Here is a 19,886-nt window from a genome sequence, read left to right as displayed (position 1 = left end):
TTGTGTCAGTAATACCACAGCCCTTCTAGCTGGAAGAAATGTTAAAAAGACTTGAAAGACTGCTGTTATGACCATCAGCCGCAGCCAACCCAACTCACGTCATGTCATGCCTGGCTCTCCACTCCGGGTGAACTCACAGCTGTAGCCAGCCGCTACCACCGCATTCCTCCTGGCTCTCCGTGCCCCATGTGGCGGCTGGGACACCGCCGACCTATGCTCCGACTCCGGGCCTCCTTAGGCGCGCGCACACGCACGACATCTGTTCTCCCTTTAAAGGCCCAATGGCAGGAACTCTAGGGGCGTCCCAAACTGATGACATCACAAGCCTGACATATTTAAGCACCTCCTTTGGCCTATGCTAACCGACTTGGCAGCGAGTTCCCTGAGCTCCTCTGGTGCTTGTTCCTGTTCTCCGGACCTGCAGTTCCTGCCTTGGACAGCGGACTCTGGCTGTGCGTACCTGCTCCTTGGGGGCCTGTTCCACGCTTCCCTGCTCCGTGGGGTAGCCTCAGCATTGCTGCACCAGAGATCCTGTCTCTACGCGTCCCCGCTCCTCGGGGTAACCTCAGCATTACTACACCAGAGATCTTGTCTCTACGCCTCCCCATTCCTCAGGTTAGCCTCAACGTCAGATACCAGAGATCTTGTTTCCACACTTCCCTGCTCCTCAAGGCAGCCTCCGTGTTCCCTCTTCAGGGGTCCTGTCTCTGCGCTCCCTGTTTCTCGGGGCCTGCCCTGCACGCTTCAGCATTGGAGATCCTTCCTCTGGTGTATGCTATCTCTAAATCTGCCTAGCACTGCGGTATCATTGAACTGACTCTCTCTGTCCCCGCTCCTCAGGGCACCCCGCAGCACTGCTACAGTGCAGGCGCCTGCGATAACGTGGCTGTGATGCAGGCAGTTCATGCAGGCAGTTCTTCAACACCTACTCTCTCCTGGACCACAGTCATGGTCCTGCTGCCTTTGTTTCCAGTCAACCTTGCCTCCCGACGGTGGGGACCTTTGGGGCCCAAACCTGCAGGTAGCGTTAACTCCCACCTTGGGCCAAGGGTCCACGAAACCTACAAAACCTAACAACTGCTAAGAAATATATTACAGATCCTGTTACTTTTGGCAAAATTGCAGGAAAAATTATTACAGGAGTCGAAGCACAGAATTCGGCTGTTGTTAGTGATGTGGTAGCCATTTTGAAATGATCCCGACCTACTTCTAGCTCCATATCAGATCGCACCAAGCAATCAAGGGAGCCCCCAAATTTAATTCCAGAGGGTATTTAGCAGCAAGGAAATAATTCAGATATTAATTTCCTGTCAACTAGTGATTACTTACCAGAATTCTTTAAGTTCTTGCAATAACAGAACGAACCATGAGAGGTGCAATCGCAGCCAGTCCCATCCAAATCTGACTAAATGCCAGCCCATTAAAGCAGACCTCAGAAAAAAAAGAAAAATTGTGAGATGGTCGTGTCAGCACCTATTTTAGAGCAAGAGGTAGAATATGCAGGCTGTAGTTATGAGTCCCTTGAAGAGGAAGAAATATATTCTGAAGGTGATGAGGAGGCAGTAATAAGGTTTTTCCATAAAGAAGAAATGGGAGCCTTAATTTCACAAGTTAATGCAGCATTGAAGTTATCTGAAAGCAGAGTGGAGAAGGCTTCTATTTGGGATCCAATAATGAAAGAAATGCGAAAAGCAGAGTGGCTGAACACAGCCCTCCGCGTACATATCCCCCACAGAAATCTAAGATCAGCAAACAAAGCACTGCTAACTATTCCGTCAGTCAAGACGGCCAGATTAACACAAGTAAGGGACAGGGCCCTATCCCTAGCAGGACCCATAATATGCAACACCATGCCGGTAGAAATCAGATTGGAAAGAGACATCAAAACATTCAGAAAAATCTAAAAACATGGCTATTTAAGCAAGCATTCCACAAAGAGAATTGAGAGTAGAATCCAGGGAAAATGTTAGTTGCGGTCAGGCAAACTCCCCCACACACACACACACCTTTCTTCTTAAAGTGTGTCTTCTCTTCTATATTTTAAATTCTTCTTTTATTTTAAACAACAAAGTACTAGAGTTAAGCAACACCATTCTTATAACGGAGTTAGAAAAACTGGACATAACTTATAACACTCATCAAATAGTATTTATTATGATATTATGTTAGTATTATGTTAGTATTTTTGATGGCACCTGTTTAAGAGTTAGAATTCTAGACACTTTATACAACATAGTTTTTGTGCCCTATTATGAACCGTTGTGATGGCACCCGCTTAACGACGGTATAGAAAAGATCTTAAATAAATAAATAAATAAAGTGCACTCAGAGATAATCTATCATGCTTGCTGAGTGGGAGTATTTAGAGGCAGGTTATAGATATATATAAATTTATAGTAAGTTATATCCCCTGCCAATTAACTCGCAGGAGCAATTATTTATTCAGCCAATGGTTGATGCAATGGTTTCAGCTATCAGGAAAACTACCATTCCTAAAGAATAAGGCGCAGCCTTAAAGGACCATTGGGATAGAAAAATAGAGCTTAATCCTGTTCTCCAGACCTGCGGTTCCTGCCTTGGATCTCTTCACTTGGACTGCGGATTCTCAGCTAATGTTTTTTCCTTGCAAGCAGCTATTTGCTCAAGTTATGTCACAAGAGCACTCATGCAAAAAGAAAAATTTGTTTTGTTGAGCAAACATTGAACTATTGAACCTATGATTAAAGAGGACCCATAAAGGTGTAAGATACAAGTGTTAACTTGTAGCAGCACCAGGGGTGTTATGATGGTCCCTAATCCTTGACTAATGTGTTTATGCTCAAGTTTTAAGAAGGTAAAAAGTAAAAGATTTATAGCATTTAATCAAAAAACAAAAATATGTGACACAACGTTTTTGCTGCAGGTAATTGAAATCTACCATTATTACCGCACTACCAATTTGGTAGACTATTGCAAACCTATCACACTTAGAATTTCCTATTTCCTCTGATCCTTCCTTCCTGTATATAAGTAATTGGCAATAATTAGTTAGGGGGGGTCTTGCCGTGTATTCTCAACAAATAACTTTAAATGATGGTTAATGAGTTAGATGTAAACATTGGATTTATTGTTTACTCTGCTTCTTTGGTTCTCTATAACTCAGGAGGCCAGTTCCAATCCTCAAGAGCCACAAACAGGCCTGGTTTTCAGGATATTCCTAAATGAATATGCATGAGATAGATTTGAATGTGCTGCCTCCACTGTATTCAAATAACCAAGCCTGTTTGTGGCTCTCAAAGACCAGGGGTGGCCACCCATGGTCTATAAAATCTTGAGGTGCTGTGGAAAAATCATAATATTTAAATGGAATGACTTTATACTAGAGAATGTATTTAACTCTTTGTGCTCAGATTGTGAGAATGAACCTTGTAGTCATGTCATTTATTAATTTATTTTATATATGTAAAAAAAAAAAAAGTCCATATATCTGAACATATGTAATATCTAGCAGATAACCATTCTTGCATTATATTCACAATGTAATAATAACTGGTTTATGCAAACTTTTCTTTGACTAACAGTTCATAAGGTTTGCTAAGTCTTAACTGTGCTCTGAATTTTATTTTTCATTTTTAGGCTAATTTACGAAAGAAAGTAACTCATTCAATGCAGACTAATAATAGTCACATGAAAAGAGAGAACTTCACGCAGGTCTACCTACCAAAGCAAACTGGTACCCAGACCAAACGGGACAACTCAAGCAATGTTCCAAAGCCAAAGATCTACTTAGCAGGACTTCGTGGAGGCAAACCGTCTATGCCTACTAATATGGTCAAAGTGGATTTAACAAGAGCTGTTAATGAAACCTAAGCAGAATATATATATTAACAAGAACAAAAATAAAACAAATACATGATATTTTGAAGATTACAAAACAGTTCTGTTTTCATAAAAATTCATAAAGCAATAGGTTTTTCACTCAGCACACAATTAACCTGTGGAATTTGTTGCCAGAGGAGGATGTGGTGAAAGCAGGTAGCTTAGTTGTTTTCAAAAAATCCATAAATTGTTGCTAACCATGTAGATTTGGGAAAGCCACTGCTTATCTCTGGTTATGGGCAAGAAGGATGGAATCTATTTTTTGGGATCCTGTCGGGTATTTGTGATCTGGATTGGCCACTGTCAGAGGCAGGATGCTGGGCTTATTGGACCTTTGGTCTGACCTAGTATGGCATTTCTTATGGTCTTATGTAAATTTGGTATTGGCTCAAACTTTAAATATTTGGGTGATGGATCCAGTTTTTATATAGTTTAAAGCCCATCTGTAACAGACTGCTGGCTTTCTGGAATACACTTCTCAGAACCAGCCATTTCCAGTTACAACAGCTTCATTCCATGTAGCATCATTTAAATTTTCCAGTTTCCTTCCTGAGACACTGGGATCACCCCAGAATGGTACATTACAAGTCAGATTTATACCAGCCCAGTTTCCTAGGATCATATAGCATTTATTTCCCTAACAGTACCTTGTGCGGATATAAACCTTAAGCAAAGTCGTATAGGCTTTTCTGTTTCTGTGTCCAGGTAAGCCCTTTTCTTCTAGACTCCAGTTCTGGTTCTGTCTCTCTCTGACTGCCTGTTGAAAGGCAGTGTTTAAAAGCCACTGATCTTACCACAATCTCTCTAATTAATCTCAGCTCTGTCTCCCAATTAGTACCACACATTTCCCTGACTGCTGACTTTGACCCGGCCTAATTCTCTGCCAAAGATGTCAAGACTACATGTCCCAGCAGTCTTGTGCTTCCTGTTGCTTCTGGTTTTCCAATCTCCTAGCCAACTCTTATTCAGGTTTTCTTTCTCATTTGAAAGAGTATTCTTCATGAACCACCCTCTACCTTCTGGAATCTCGAGCTGTTGTGTCTCTAGACTGCTTCACCATGTGTTTAAGCCCTGCTTTAGCACACCATCTCTTAAAGACATTGGGTTCAATTCATGTCCTGAGGTTTCATTCTCCACTAGGCAAATAGTGGCCAAATATCAGGCTTTCACGATTATTTACTGTTGTAAAATAGGATCTTTAGCAGCTATAGGGTCTGTTTTGAAACTCTCAAAAAGGATTTGGAAGGGCTAAAAAAGGTATTTGAAATGTGCAGGTGAAGCATGCCTATTCTCCATTTTCATGCTCCACTCTGGTCCCATCCCAAAGGATTATTCATCTACCTAGAGAAGCAGCTTTAATTCCACAGTGAATAGATTTCCTCCTGCTAAGAGCAGTCCAGGTGGCCTCCCTTTTGCCCACATCCCTCCATTCTTTCCTGTGGGAGGGCAGTTGTACTTTAATTTCCTTTTCCCCCCATGGAAAATCATGGGAACTGGCCCAGACCATCCTCTGTCCTTTACTCTATGCAATTTCAAAGGGAAAGGAATCAGAAATAAAGTATCAAGAAAAAGTTGAGGGAAAGGTCCTATATCAGAACCAATTCTTGCTGCTTTTAAAGAGACAAGCACCACAGTGTTGAAGAGCTGTTTTGACAGTTTCTATCTACCAAGCAAGCATCCCAAAACAATTCACAAACTAGACATGCACCCCTTTTTTCCCCCCACCCACCATCATTTAAATATTCTCTCATTCACTCTCATGCTACTTTAACCTTTATTGCACATGAATTCAGATTCATCATCCATGCTTACATATTGCTAAACCTATTTAATTATAGGACACATACATTATCCAAAAATTAAAAAGAAACATTTATTAAAAATAATTATTTCCCTCTTCCTAAAAGTGGCTGAAGGGTGGAGGATGATCATGTCCCAGTGTCTGTTGTTTGTGCAGAATGGGAAGGAGGAGGGGATTGTTGTTCCTGCCTCAGCCTCCAGAGAATTGTCTCCTGCCACTGCTTCTAAGGCAGAGCATGCCTTAGCAAAGCTGGACAGAAAAAAGGATAGGATGCATCACAGAAAACCGGGGGGGCGCGATATGTGCATGTATCCACTGATGGTATGCCTGAACTGCAGGACCCTGGCCCTTTAGAAAGGCTTCTTCATGCTTTGAGAAGACAAGGGAAGAAGGGGGAAGACACTCAGAAATTAGTGGAAACAGTTGCACTGAGAAACATGAACAAAGGATGCAAAGGCAGGATGCACAGAACAGACATATAATATAAGCAAGAAACACACTTCAGGGAACACAGAAGGAGCATGTGCCTTTCCATTGCTTGCAACAGAGGACCATGTGCAAAGCAGAGAAAAGAAACAACACAATAGCACATATACACATACCAAAGAATGACAGGGGGGAAGCATGCACTCTAATAAAGCTGAACCAAATGACATACACAAACAGGACAGGAGAATACAGCTAGGACTACATCAGGAAGCTGCACAGGCTTCAGGGCTACAAGCGCGCACCGGTTGCCATAGCGAGAGATTCTGTCCTGCTGAGCTCACTCTGACGTACTAGCGTTTCTTCCGCTTGGCCCGCTGCTTCCGGGTCGCAGCGCCCACAGCCGGCGCTCTTCTCGCCATGGCTCCCAAAGGTAAGGTCCGGAGAAAGTGGGATCGGGGGGCGCTCGTTACCGCGAGGTCTGGAGTCCGTTATCTCTTTCCCGCCAGAGCGTGGTAGTGGTGTCGGTAGTGGTTGCGGGTCCCGATGCGTTCCGTTCGAGGCATCGGCAGGTAGGCGGGTAAGAAGTCGCTGTGCCCTGGGAAGTGCACCGGGCGCATTGCTTCCTGTTTTCTTTCTTTGAAAATAGTGCGGTGCGAGGGCTGCAGTGGCGTTTGTGCATGTCCACCTCCATTTGCACCGTGCACTGCATTTATGTGGGGCATTGCTGCGTGCAATTGCTCCCTTTAGTACACGAGCAGATTTTTTGCTTGCTACCAGAGTGGAGTTTGGCGCTGCTTCTAATGAAGATAGTAAAAAGAAATTACTGTTGAATTGGCCACTGTTTCCAACAGTGGCCAATTCAAGCCATAAGAACCTGGCAAGTGCCCAAAAACTAAGTCTATTCCATGTTACCGTTGCTAGTAATAGCAGGGGCTATTTTCTAAGTCAACTTAATTAATAGCAGGTAATGGACTTCCCCTCCAAGAACTTATCCAATCCTTTTTTAAACACAGCTATTCTAACTTCACTAACCACATCCTCTGGCAACAAATTCTGGAGTTTGTGTGTTGAGTGAAAAATGACTTTCTCCAATTAGTTTTAAATGTGCCACATGCTAAGTTCATGGAGTTCCCCCTAGTCTTTCTATTATCCGAAAGAGTGATTCACATCTACCCGTTCTAGACCTTTCATGATTTTAAACACCTCTTTAGTCTTTCCTCATAGGGGAGCTGTTCCATTCCCCTTATCATTTTGGTAGCCCTTCTCTGTACCTTCTCCATCGCAATTATATCTTTTTTTATCTCTTTTGAGATGCGGCGACCAGCATTGTACACAGTATTCAAGGTGTGGTCTCACCATGGAGTGATACAGAGGCATTATGACATTTTCCGTTTTAGTCACCATTCCCTTTCTAATAATTCCCAACATTGCTTGGTTTTTTGACTGCCGCAGCCCACTGAACCGACAATTTCAATGTGTTATCCACTGTGACGCCTAGATCTCTTTCTTAGGTTGTAGCAACTAATATGGAACCTAACATTGTGTAACTATAGCATGGGTTATTTTTCCCTATATGCATCATCTTGCACTTATCCACATTAAATTTCATCTGCCATTTTGATGCCCAATTTTCCAGTCTCACAAGGTCTTCCTGCAATTTTTCACAATCTGCTTATTTAACTACTCTGAACAATTTTGTATCATCTGCAAATTTGATTATCTCACTCGTCATATTTCTTTCCAGATCATTTATAAATATATTGAAAAGTAAGGGTCCCAATACAGATCCCTGAGGCACTCCACTGCCCACTCCCTTCCACTGAAAAAGTTGTCCATTTAATCCTACTCTGTTTCCTGTCTTTTAGCCAGTTTGCCATCCACGAAAGGACATCGCCACCTATCCCATGACTTTTTACTTTTCCTAGAAGCCTCTCATGAGGAACTTTGTCAAATGCCTTCTGCAAATCCAAGTACACTACATCTACCGGTTCACCTTTATCCACATGTTAACTCCTTAAAAAAAGTGAAGCAGATTTGTGAGGCAAGACTTGCCTTGGGTAAAGCCATGCTGACTTTGTTCCATTAAACCATGTCTTTCTATATGTTCTGTGATTTTGATGTTTAGAACACTTTCCACTATTTTTCCTGTCTAAGATCCTATCTTTAGACATATTTCCCATGGGCACCCAGCTTGTCCTGATTCTGTGGGTAGAAATCCGCATGGGATCTCCTTCTTATGCTCTTCCCTTCCTTTGAGTCAGTTGTTCCTTTTCCTTTGCTGTTACTGAAGTGATTTCTCTGGTGGAAAAATCTGGGGACCGGGCTATTAATCCTGCACTGAAATCCCAGTGGGGAAGGGGGATCAAAAAAAAAACCTCCCCACTACTCTGTAGTTCCAAAACATACACTACTCTGTAGTTCCAAAACATACTTCAAGTCTTAATCTGGATAGCTTTTCTGCCCTCACAGTCTCTGGCAGCAGGATCCATCACTGGTGCTTGCCTGTCTAGTGAGTAGAGTAGGCTCACAGGTCTCTGGTCCCCTGAAGAGAGCCCTTTTCCCCAAAGGGGTATCAGCCTTAAAAGTCTATCTCACTGTAAATTATAAGAAGGACCCTCTGGCAGGGAGTGCACTGGGAGGTATCTCTTCTAAAAGAAAACTCCTTTGGGCAAGGCCGGGAGGCCCTACCAGAGTGGAAAAAATACATGTTGTTTCTGCAGCTGTGCTCTCTCACTGAATCCCTGAGTCTTAAATTGGCTGGGCTAAATGACACTGAGTCATCCAATCAGAAACTCCAGGTGGAAGGGACTGAAGGGTTTTTGATGGCTCCCTTTCTAACTGGCCAATGCAAAACAGTGTGCTCAGCTGAGCGCTCTGTTAACATGTAGTTGGACGCGTGTTTTGGATGTGCATCCACAATCCCTTATCCTATAAAAGGATTAGCGCGTCCAACCCCCCGCGAAACTAATAGTGGTCATCACATGCAAATGAGGCTATTAATTATTCTCCCCAGATCTAAAAAAAAAAATGTGCGCTCGACCTGCACATTTTTACACCCAGAAATTAACGCCTACCCAGAGCAGGCATTAATTTCTAAGCAGCCCAAAAAAATGTACAGAAAAGTAAAAAATACTGCTTTTTTTTTGTACAACCTCCAACTTAATATCGTGGCAGTATTGTTGGAGGTACCATTGCCACACAAATAATAAAGAAATAACCAAAACACTTACCACAGAAAGTTGTTTCATGAGCTAGGGAGACAAAGAAAAAGGTCCAGTGGTAAAACCAAAGCCCGTCCACCAGAAGAGCATAAAATAAAAGGCAGCAAGTTATGACAACTCGGTCAAAATCTCATAAATCCTGAGTACCCTTGGCAACAGGTGTTTTGCATGCCATGAAGAAAATAAAAACAGAAAAAGAATCTGAGGGAGCAAATCTGCCATAAATCCAAAAAACTTTGGGAGAAAAGAATATTTCTCAACCCACCTGGGCCAATGCACCAAAATTGTGGAAAATCCCAAGGGAAAGACCCTCATGGGATTTCCCAGAGGCCTCTAAATTGGCTTTGTATATCTCAGCTGAAATATATATAAAAAACACTGTTTTTTCTTCAGAGTAGGTTCCATGTACCATCACACACTGTCTCCAATTTTCAATCCATGCCACTACCTTGGCACTCACTCCCAAACTTCTCATTTTGTTCATGAGTTTCCTATGTGGGACCGTATCAAAAACCTTACTAAAATCCAAGTAAATCACATCGAGCATTTTTCCCTGATCCAATTCTCTGGTCACCCAATCAAAAAATCAGATTTGTTAGACAGGACCTTCCCTTGAGGGTAGATTTTAAAAAATTGCGCGATCGCGTACTTTTGTTCGCGTACCAGGCGCAAACAAAAGTACGCTGGATTTTATAAGATACGCGCGCGTATCTTATAAAATCCGGGATCGGCGCATGCAAGGCTGCCGATTTTGGGCAGCCTGTGCACGCCGAGCCGCGCAGCCTGCCTCCGTTCCCTCTCAGGGTGGTGATTATGCTGAATACTTAGGTCGTAAAGAGCAAAGGTGGATCTTTTCCTTGGACACCGTAACACCTAAGGGTCTTAACCGAGAACTTGAATGGCATCTGTTCGCTTGACTGTCATTGGCGCTTCAGGGTCAGGAGAGCTTTTGATTGGCTCCCTGTAGCCTCGCGGTCGATTCACCTGTTTTTCGCCAGAACTCTGTTAGGCTTAAATACCTGCTGGTATTGAGGTTAAATGTACTCCCTGCCATGTTAGAAGTCCTTGCATTCAGGTATGTTAACCTGCTGAATATATGTATTACCATTGTGGGTCGGCATATTAAGTCCATTATTTTGTCCTGATTGTTTGTATGTTTTATTATAGATTTGTTGTGAAGTTTTTGGTCCCTCCCGATGCAGCCTCTGGCGAAACACGGGACCGTGTCGGGGGACTCTGTTGAAGATGTTTGCTATTTAAGTCAGTGGAGTTGCCGCATAAAATGTATGAAAACATCAATAAATTTAACTTTTGAATTGAACTACGATTGGGACTCAGACTGCTCTGTTTGCTGTTTTGTTTTAGATAGTATCTGTTGAAGTGCAGCGCTCGCTCGCTGTTTCTCTGTTAGATTTCAGTTACCCCAATATTGACTGGGTAAGTGAAACATCAGGACATTCAAGAGAGAAAAAGTTCCTCAGTGACAGTTTCAGAACTGATGAGAGAGGGAGCAATTTTAGATCTAATTCTCAGTGGAGCACAGGATTTGGTGAGAGAGGTAACAGTGGTGCGGCCGCTTGGCAATAGTGATCATAATATGATCAAATTTGAGTTTCCTAGCGTGTAGCAAATGGACTCCAGACCAATGGGTATAGTGTGCTCCTGATAGCAGTTGGAGACGGAGTCAGACTTCAATCTGACATCAGCACTACATATACCCATGCAGAAAGCTCTGCTCTTCAGTATTTCTCCATCTCCTTAGCAGTTCGGGACTATACACATGCTTACACAGTGTTAGAAAATCCAAACCAAAGAAGAAAATTCCAAATCAAAGAAGAAATAATCTTACCTCTACAGACGAGCCCCGCTCTCCTGCGGTGATACCTAAGGGTCCCTCCCCCAGTCGAGAATTCCTGAGGTGATTTCCGAGATCCCTCAGAGGTAAGCCTCGGTCTGGTAGCCGGTTCCCGGCATGGACTTAGCCCCCAGGAATGGGAGTGGCTGAGAGGCAGTGGGTGCAAGACCGAGCACAACGGTGAAGGTACTTTTCCCTCTCCCCCCGCAGCCGGAGACCGCCCGGCCCGAGACCGGGAAACACCAAGGCAAGATAAGGTAGAAAACTTTCTTAAAGTCTCTGGTCTCTGAGGCTTGGATAGCTGCACACATCGCCAACTGGCGTCTGTCCTATTGGGTTGATCAGCCCCGTATGGACTAGACCCCGATATGGTACGAGGGTTCTCCCACGTAGAGACCTTCCGGGGAGGGGGTCACCATCTTGCCCGCGTGGTCGCCGGCGCCATTTCCCCCCCTCGATCGCCGTAATGTCTGCTTAACTGAACCGTGCGCACAGCGGCGAGCTGGGTGCATAACCTGCTTGTGCACATAGCGGTACACGCATCTGTACCGGGCGCACAGCGGCACGCCCAACGGCGCTGGGCGCAAGAGTTAAGCCTGTGTGCACAGCGGCGCGCACATCTCTGTAAGCGCACATAGCGGCCTGCACGCACATCTTCGCCCCCGGAGCGCATATCTAAGCCGCCCGGTGCGCGCGTACAAACGCGCATACAATCTTGAACAACCCTATGCGTCCAAACCATGGCACCACTGGCCAAGAAAGCCAAGGCACAAGTCCTCTGCCCAGCCTGCCACCTAAGAGCTGCGCAACATGAGAAGGATTCTGCCCTGTGTCTACAGTGCGAGCTGGCCCTGGGGGAACCAGGACAAGGCCCCCCCCCCCCCCCCCCCGGCCAGTAGAGGAATCCGGCTCCACCAACAATAGTACCCCGGACCTCTCTCTCCCCGGCTCGGTCCGTTCTCAGCTGGGCCCCTCAGGGAACACTGCTGGTTTCAATATGGACCCAGGAACCTTTTCCTGGATAGAATTCTTCAAAGGACTGCAAACCTTTGTCCAGGCACAATCGGTGCCACCGGTGATACAACCACAGTCTCCACCAGAAGACCAAAATCTTCCAGGCCCCTCTCGGCCTCCCCGAGATGTGCTTCCTCTTACGGGACATGGACACCTCGGAGGAAGAACCAGACTCCTTGGAGGAAGGAAAAATCCCTTCAGGAACGGAACCATACCGTACCATGATGCGTTTCTTCTTCAGAGAAGTTACCAGACCTCGTGTCTCTGAGCCTGAGGGAACTGGCCATCCCAGGCACAAGCGCCACAGCGGAACCAAAGATGAACCCTCTTCTGGTCAGGCTCCGTCAGGCCTCATGCCATTTCCTGTTATAAGCCGTACAACAACTGATCGATTTGGAATGGAATGCTCCAGAGGCCAGTTACAAAGGAGGACGGGCCCTAGAAGCCCTATACCCACTGGATCCCTCAGCCAAAGAACTCCTGGTGTTTCCCAAAGTGGACGCCATGGTCTGGGCTGTCACGAAGCGTACTACCATTCCAGTCGAAGGAGGAGCGGCACTCAAGGATGCCCAGGACAGTCGTCAGGAATCCATCCTTAAACAGTCATTTGATGCAGCAGCTATGTCACTACATTAGGAAGGAAATGGCAAATTAAAAGAATGGATGTCATAATGCCTCTGTATCGCTCCATGGTGAGACCGCATCTTGAATACTGTGTACAATTCTGGTCGCCGCATCTCAAAAAGATATAGTTGCACTGGAGAAAGTGCAGAGAAGGACGACCAAAATGATAAGGGGCATGGAACAGTTGCCCTATGAGGAAAGGCTAAAGAAGTTAGGGCTGTTCAGTTTGGAGAAGAGATGACTGAGCGGGGATGAAAATCATGAAAGGACTTGAACAAGTTAATGTAAATTGGTTATTTACTCTCTCAGATAATAGTAGGACTAGGGGGCACTCCATGAAGTTAGCAAATAGCTCATTTAAAAGAAATCAAAGAAAATTCTTTTTCACTCAGCGCATAGTTAAACTCTGGAATTCATTGCCAGAGGATGTGGTTTCAGCACTTAGTGTAACTGGGTTTAAAAAAGATTTGGATAAGTTCCTAGAAGAAAAATCCATAAACTGCTAGTAGCTTGAGATTTATTTAATGATTGGGTACTTGCCAGTTACTTGTGACTTGGATTGGCCACTGTTGGAAACAGGATACTGAGCTTGATGGACCTTTGGTCTGACCCAGTATGGCATCTCTTATGTTTTTGGGATCCTTTATATTTCTTGAATGCTTTTTTTTTGCCTTTATTTTATTAGCCACCTACTTTCAGAATCAGATTGGTTTCTTATTTCTTTTACTTTTTGTTTACTTTTCTAACATAAATGTGTTGCCTTTGTAATTGCTCCTTTTAGTTTGGCTCACTGATGCTCCACCTCTCATTTTCTCCCAGTCTTCAGGTTCTACATCCAGGTACGTCCCCATTTCGATAAAGTCCGTATTTTTGAAATTCAAAACTCGAGTCTTCATGTGACCTCTCTGTATCCTATACGCGATATGAAACTATACCGTTTGATGATCACTGGTGCTCAGGTGAGCACCCACCCAGACATTAGAGACATTATTCCCGTTAGTGAGCACTAGGTTGAGTATAACTCCCTCCCTCATGGGTTCCATTACCATTTGTTTGAACAGAACCCCTTGAAGGGCGTCCACTATCTCTCTACTTCTGGTAGATTCCGCAGAAGGAATTCTCAGGTCTATATCCACAGATTAAAATCTCCAACAATAAACACTTCTCCCTTCTTTCCAACCTTTTGAATGTCTTCAACCAGATCTTTATCTACTTCTTCCATTTGAGTTGGAGGCCTGTAAACCATTCCAGTAAAAATGAATGCACCATCATCTTTTTTTAAGGACGGCCCATGATGATGCTTCTCTACCCCACATTCCTTGCAGTTCAGTTGCTTGGAAATTGTTTTTGACAAAGAGCTACTCCTCCTCCTTTTTCTGTTTAATCAGCAAACAACTTGCTTCTAAATAAGGCAAAACTTTAGCCTCTAAAGAAATATATATTTAATTAAACCCTAGCATGCCATTCGTCTTCTCTGGTTCTCTGGCCTTTAGCAGTTTCTGCATTCTTCAACTACAGGGCAGTCTCAAATCTTTAAGTCAGATGTCTGCATAATCCAAGCCTAGATTCAAGAAATTTACGACACTGTATTGTTTTTTCACACTTAAACTTTTTACTTTTCTAAAGACCTGCTTCCAAAATATCTTTTTGCTCTGTGTTTGCACACCAAGGTCTGCTGACTGCTGATTTCAGCTACGGCTGTCAAGAAAAAGCTTTGCCAGTTAAAAACAGCAAGGGGAGTGGAAGGAGGAAGGGCGTGTGCTGTGGTAATGCTGAAATCTTTCAACAGAAGAAGGGTGATAGACACCTTGAAATTTAACACGTCCTGCTGCTTGCTTGCTAAAGGAATGTCTTATAGCAAAACCTATTCATTTACAGCTTCCTGATAAGCCTGACTCTTTGCCTGGCTTGTTCATATAAAAAAAAAAAAAATAATTATTCAACCTGGCTTTTTCTCTTTTTTTTAGATACACCAGTGTTAAGAAATGACCACTTGTAGCTATTTTTCAGAAAAATAATTTTATTTTACACAGTTCTTGTACTGCTTGTTCTTTTAAAGTTTTCTCTTATATCTTTGTATTTTGCACTGAAACAGAGTACACTTCTGGGAGGGTCTGCTGTCTGTGGTACTGCAGTGAATACCAGGATGGGAATATAATAAACCCCTCGCCACTTTTCTCTGAGCTGCAAAAGGAGAAACACAGAGATACTTAGGGATCGCTGTTTTACAACTGAAAAATAAAAATGATTTACTGCCACAGGCTGGGTTCAAACCAAGGTTTTTAGAAGTTGAAATCTAATGCTCTGCTGATTGAGCCACCACAGTTTCAGCTAGAGAACTGCTGAAATACTTTTCTCCCAGCATGCTATCTGCACTGATGTCATTCCTTCAAACATGGCTGCCTCCTGTATCCCCTTTCTGTAAACAAAGTGCAAGATACAAATCTAAGTTGATAATTGCTACATTTACCCATAACTCTCTGGGTTAGCTATATGATTTTTTGGAAAACGTAATTGGTATTAGGCTACCTTCTCAGGGAGAAATCTTAAAAATGGGTTCAATCTCATGGGGCCGCCTTGGTACCTAAAGTGATCTGTTAAATTTGCCAAATTGCATTACTGTTCGCCAAAGTAAATATTCTCACAAAATGTTACTCCTTGTATTCTGACAGTAAATACAAATTCTAATTAAACTGGCTCCACAGGATGCTCCGGGCCACATCTGGCAGGTGAAATTTGCAAACTACATGATGCAGTCATTAATATTCTTTATTTGTGTAGTGCAAAAATCATATGCAGCTGACACGAAAAAAAAAATAATGAAGTAAATAATTGTTTTAATCTGGCAAAAGAATTTCATTGAGGGTTATTACAGTGTAGGAACACTGTGTGCCGGGAAAATAGTTCATGAGTTTGAATTAATCCTGTGTGCAATTTGTGGCCTAAATATAAATCTGAGTATCTTTATGTGCGGTTAGAAATTTGAGAGATGAATAAACTCTGTGGAACCGTTGCAATATGCGCGCGCTAAAAATAGGCGGTCATATTGAGCACCTGTTTTCCTGACACGCGCCTAACACCCTTTTCTGGGCGCACGATGCAATAGGGAAATGAACTGCAGCATTAAAGAGGAGGAACTAGGGGTAATTGTGATTCCCTAGCGCCTCCTTGGCAACAGGCACCCAGGAGAGGTGTTTTTAAGTGTGGGTTCGGAAAACGGACGCTCAATACGAGCATCCATTTTTCTCCAGCTACCAGCACAATATACATGGCCTGGACCATGTATATTGTGTGCCCTGAATTTATTTTTTCCTGGTCAAGCATTTTTTTTGGTCTTCATACAGCTTTTTGTGGTTTCTTTTACTTAGTATCACGACAATACTTTGTAGGAGGAACAACAGGATTTTTTTGGGGTTTTTTTTTTTGTTTGTTAAGCTCTTAAGCGTGGAATAACTTAACACCAGTCCCGGGACTGGCGTTATATTTTCCTCGTTAAACAGGGCGAATTGGGCCTGCGATCATTTTTTGCATCCTGGGGTAATGGCTAATAGCTCCATCTACATGAATTTACATGTGAACAGCGCTATTAGCTATGTGCTCAATTGGATGCATGTATTGGACATACTAATCCCATTAGTGTGTCCACTAGAGAGTTAACCAGTGTGTTGGCTTGAGTGCTTGATATCGTATTGGCCTGTGTGTGCTTTGCTCTGAGAGAGTGTGAGAGATGCATTCTAGGTAAATGATCAGTAGAGTCTGATTTCCCTCCTACCCCAGTCATATTTTTGTGACTGCTTACTCAATTAGGAGGAGATTTTTTTTCACAGTCAATTAGGGATTTATATTAAGGTGAAATTTGGGCTTACCTGATAATTTCCTTTCCTTGAGTCCTGCTAGACCAGTCAATACCAATAGGATTTCCTTCCTCCACAGCTGCCAGAGACTGAGGACACACCTTTTCTTTTCTCCCTTGTGAAGTTATGTCCAGATATAAGAGAGGTGTGGCTTGAGGCACTTACCAGTAGCCTTCTGTCAGGGCAAGAAAAGGACAAATACTCTATTTACAAAAAGGTGAAAAAAAAAAGGAAAAGTTAATAATGCACCAGAGAGATCCTCCAGCTCAATCTCCGTGATTGCCTTGATCAATTAATGTGCTGTCTCCTTTTTCATTTATTATACCTATAGGGGCGGATTTTAAAAGGGTTACACATGTAACCCTGAAAACCTGCTCCTGTGCGCGCCGAGCCTATTTTACATAGGCCCAGCGACGCGCGCAAGCCCTGGGGCTTGAAAAAATGGGCGGGGCATGGGCGTGGCCAGAGACCTCTCCACTGCTGTTGGGCCCGGGGATCGCGTGCCGGCACTTGGCCGGCGTGCGCAACCTACGCCTGCCCAAAGGCAGGCGTAAATAAAAAAAAAAAAATTAAGGGTGGGGGGGGATTTAGGTAGGGTTGGGGGGTGGGTTAGATAGGAGAAGGTAGGGGGGCGGAGGGCACAGGGAAAGCCATCGCAGCTCCCCTAGGGCTCGGCGCACATGTTATAAAATCGAGCGTAGATTTGTGCCGGGTTGCGCGCACAAATCTACGTCCTCGCGTAGGTACGAATATCTGGACCATACATTTTTCTTTCCTCCTCCCTTTTTTTTTTTTTTTTTTTTTTACTTTACAAGAATGGGAGAAACCTAGGACTTTACCCCACTAGGAAAATAGAGGTTGAGTAATAAAGAGAGGCAGAAGGGAATACCTGCCACTTCAGCCCTATATTTAAAGCTGGCAATACCCTTCTGGGTTGAGACAGTGTAGACTAGAACCTTCCTTCTGTGATCTGGCATTCTCAAAGGCTGGTAAGGAGGCAGCCTGATTTACAGTGACATGAAGGTATTACTTTGGGCAAGAAGGAAGAAACCAGTCTTTAAAGTGACCGTGTTCTTAGAAAAGTTTAAATAGGGGTTTTTACAGGACAGGGCTTGTAAGATATGGCTGGCCGAACAGACAGCCACCAGAAAGGCCATCTTTAACAGATGTTTTAGGGCACTTGCCTTATTGGTTCAAAGGGAGGTTTCGTCGGGGCCCTGAGGACCAGATTGAGATCCCACTGCGCAACTAGAGGCCTAATGTACTATGTCCGGATGTGTAGCAACCTGTGAGTCTTCGATTGGCCCTCTGTAGCATGATGTAGTTGCTACCTCCACTTTCAGAGAGCTCAGAGTTCTTTATCTAGTCCCCCTTGAATGAGATATAATACGCTCACGCCCTGCTTTCCAGGGGCAGGTTCTACAAAAGGTCTCAAATAAAATGACAGATGTGGATATAGGCCTCTTGAAGTCTAGCATTCTGAGGCCATCCATCAGCCGCTCATTCAATAGCTTATTTGCCTAGTTTTTGCTTTCCAAAGAAACCTTGATACCATTGATTTTAATCTAACTACATTCCTGTGTGTCAACCAGCATGAAGCATTTGTAATTTATAAAGCAGTTTGGGCAAGAGTACCATTTAAAAAATTGCCCATATCCTAAAAAAAGATAAAGGCAGCTCCATTCCAAGATTGTAACTGAACTTGGAAATTATACAAATCAACCACACAGACAATTTTAACCCAAGGACAGTTACACTTAAACTAGCGCACAGGTGCATGTGCATGCATTCGTTGGCCCGTGGCCAGGGACATGGTCACTTTATAACGTACGCGTGTACATGCGCGCACGTTATAGCCTGACCATGCGCACCTGTGCGTGCAAATACTGCTTGTACCGCATAAGTGGGGGAATTTTAAAAGCCACGTGTGCCAATGCCTACTTTCCCAATTTGCCCAGTTAAGGGATAGAACTTCCAACCTCCCCTTGTTTAATAGCCCTGTTAGCCCTACTGATCTGTCTCGATTTGTTTGGTTTACAACGTACAAGTAAAGTAACGTGGCAGGGGACCCTCGGTGTGCGGTAAGTATTTACGAGCAAATTTCATGATAAAATCCCAGCATGCCCCGTCCAGCCCCACAACTTGCCCTTTTTTTGGAAACGTTTTGCATTTGTGCACGCAGCAGCATGTATGTGCATATCCCGGCGGCTTTAAAAATCTGCTTGGCATGCGCCAGCTCAGTGTATTCATGCATCCCCTAATTTTGGTGCGCGTTGGGCTTTTAAAATTCACCTTTAAGTATGTAAACGAATGAGTAACCCATCGAAGAGGAAAATCACCCTGTCATTTGACTCTGAGATCTGAATCCAAAGACAGAGTTTCTGATTTACAAAAATTAATACCAAAGCCTGCAAACCTATCAGACTTATGAAAAATGTGAAACATTGCTGATAGTAATTCTATAGGATTAGCCACAAACAACGTCATCCACAAAAATACATATCTTTTGTTCTATTCTATCCAACTGTAATCCCTGAACCAATATATATGACCTCAATATAATAGCCAGAAGTTCTATAAATAAAACATAAAAACAGAGACAATGGGCATCCCTAGTAGATGCCCCCCCTTCAAGTCAAAGGGGGTTGAAACTAATTCATGAACTATTAACCTAGCCTGCAGGCTGGCATAGAAAAAGCTGAAACCAATTTAAAAAATGATCATTGAAAGCCATATTTTTGTAAACTCCAAAAGAAATACTTCCACTGTACTTTTAACAAAGGCCTTTTTGCATCAAGATTAAGAATCATGCCTGATCTCTTGCTAGATCTCTCATCCCATATAGTGTGGATCTATTTTTGTACATTACAAACCCCATGTCTCCCTTGTACAAATTCCACTTGGACCGAAGACACTAAATAATGGAACTACCAAACCCAATCGAGTTGCAAGAATAGTTGGCAAAATTTAAACATCTACATTAGTAAGGGAAATGGTTTGGTAACTTTCTGGTTGTTAGATCTTTATCCTTTTTTGGGAACACTGTGAAGAGGGCCTGGTTAACCTCTGATAGAAAAGAACCCTTTTGCATTGAGTTCATACATTTGTAATAAGGGGTCCGCCACTTCTGTTTACAGCAATTTATAAAATTCAGGGCTAAATCCATCTAAACCAGTGCCTTTCCCAAAATGAACTGTTTATTAGTAAGATCTAGTTTCGAAATTGGAGCA

General features: G+C 43.4%; 2 protein-coding genes across 5 annotated transcripts in view; both read left to right on the top strand.

Annotated features, from left to right (window-relative positions):
* CFAP206 (cilia and flagella associated protein 206) overlaps positions 1-4,053 on the top strand; it is a 236,876-nt gene extending 232,823 nt beyond the window's left edge. Inside the window, exon 13 of the mRNA XM_029595447.1 lies at positions 3,616-4,053. Within this exon, the coding sequence (XP_029451307.1) occupies positions 3,616-3,849 (234 nt within the window). The 3' untranslated portion in view covers positions 3,850-4,053. The remainder of the gene's footprint in view (positions 1-3,615) is intronic.
* A 2,010-nt stretch (positions 4,054-6,063) lies between these two features.
* Positions 6,064-19,886, top strand: part of SLC35A1 (solute carrier family 35 member A1) — a 92,410-nt gene continuing 78,587 nt past the window's right edge. Inside the window, exon 1 of one of the 4 annotated variants that reach the window (XM_029595444.1) lies at positions 6,064-6,518. In XM_029595444.1, coding sequence (XP_029451304.1) covers positions 6,506-6,518 — 13 coding nt within the window. In that variant the 5' untranslated portion in view covers positions 6,064-6,505. Of the gene's footprint in view, positions 6,519-6,551; positions 6,666-13,583; positions 13,642-19,886 lie in introns of those variants that run through there. The other 3 variants (XM_029595445.1, XM_029595446.1, XM_029595443.1) reach the window with 3 other exon arrangements.

This window comes from Rhinatrema bivittatum, chromosome 3 (assembly GCF_901001135.1).
Source record: "Rhinatrema bivittatum chromosome 3, aRhiBiv1.1, whole genome shotgun sequence".
Taxonomy (NCBI): Eukaryota; Metazoa; Chordata; class Amphibia; order Gymnophiona; family Rhinatrematidae; genus Rhinatrema; species Rhinatrema bivittatum.
This window is presented reverse-complemented; position numbering and strand designations above follow the sequence as displayed.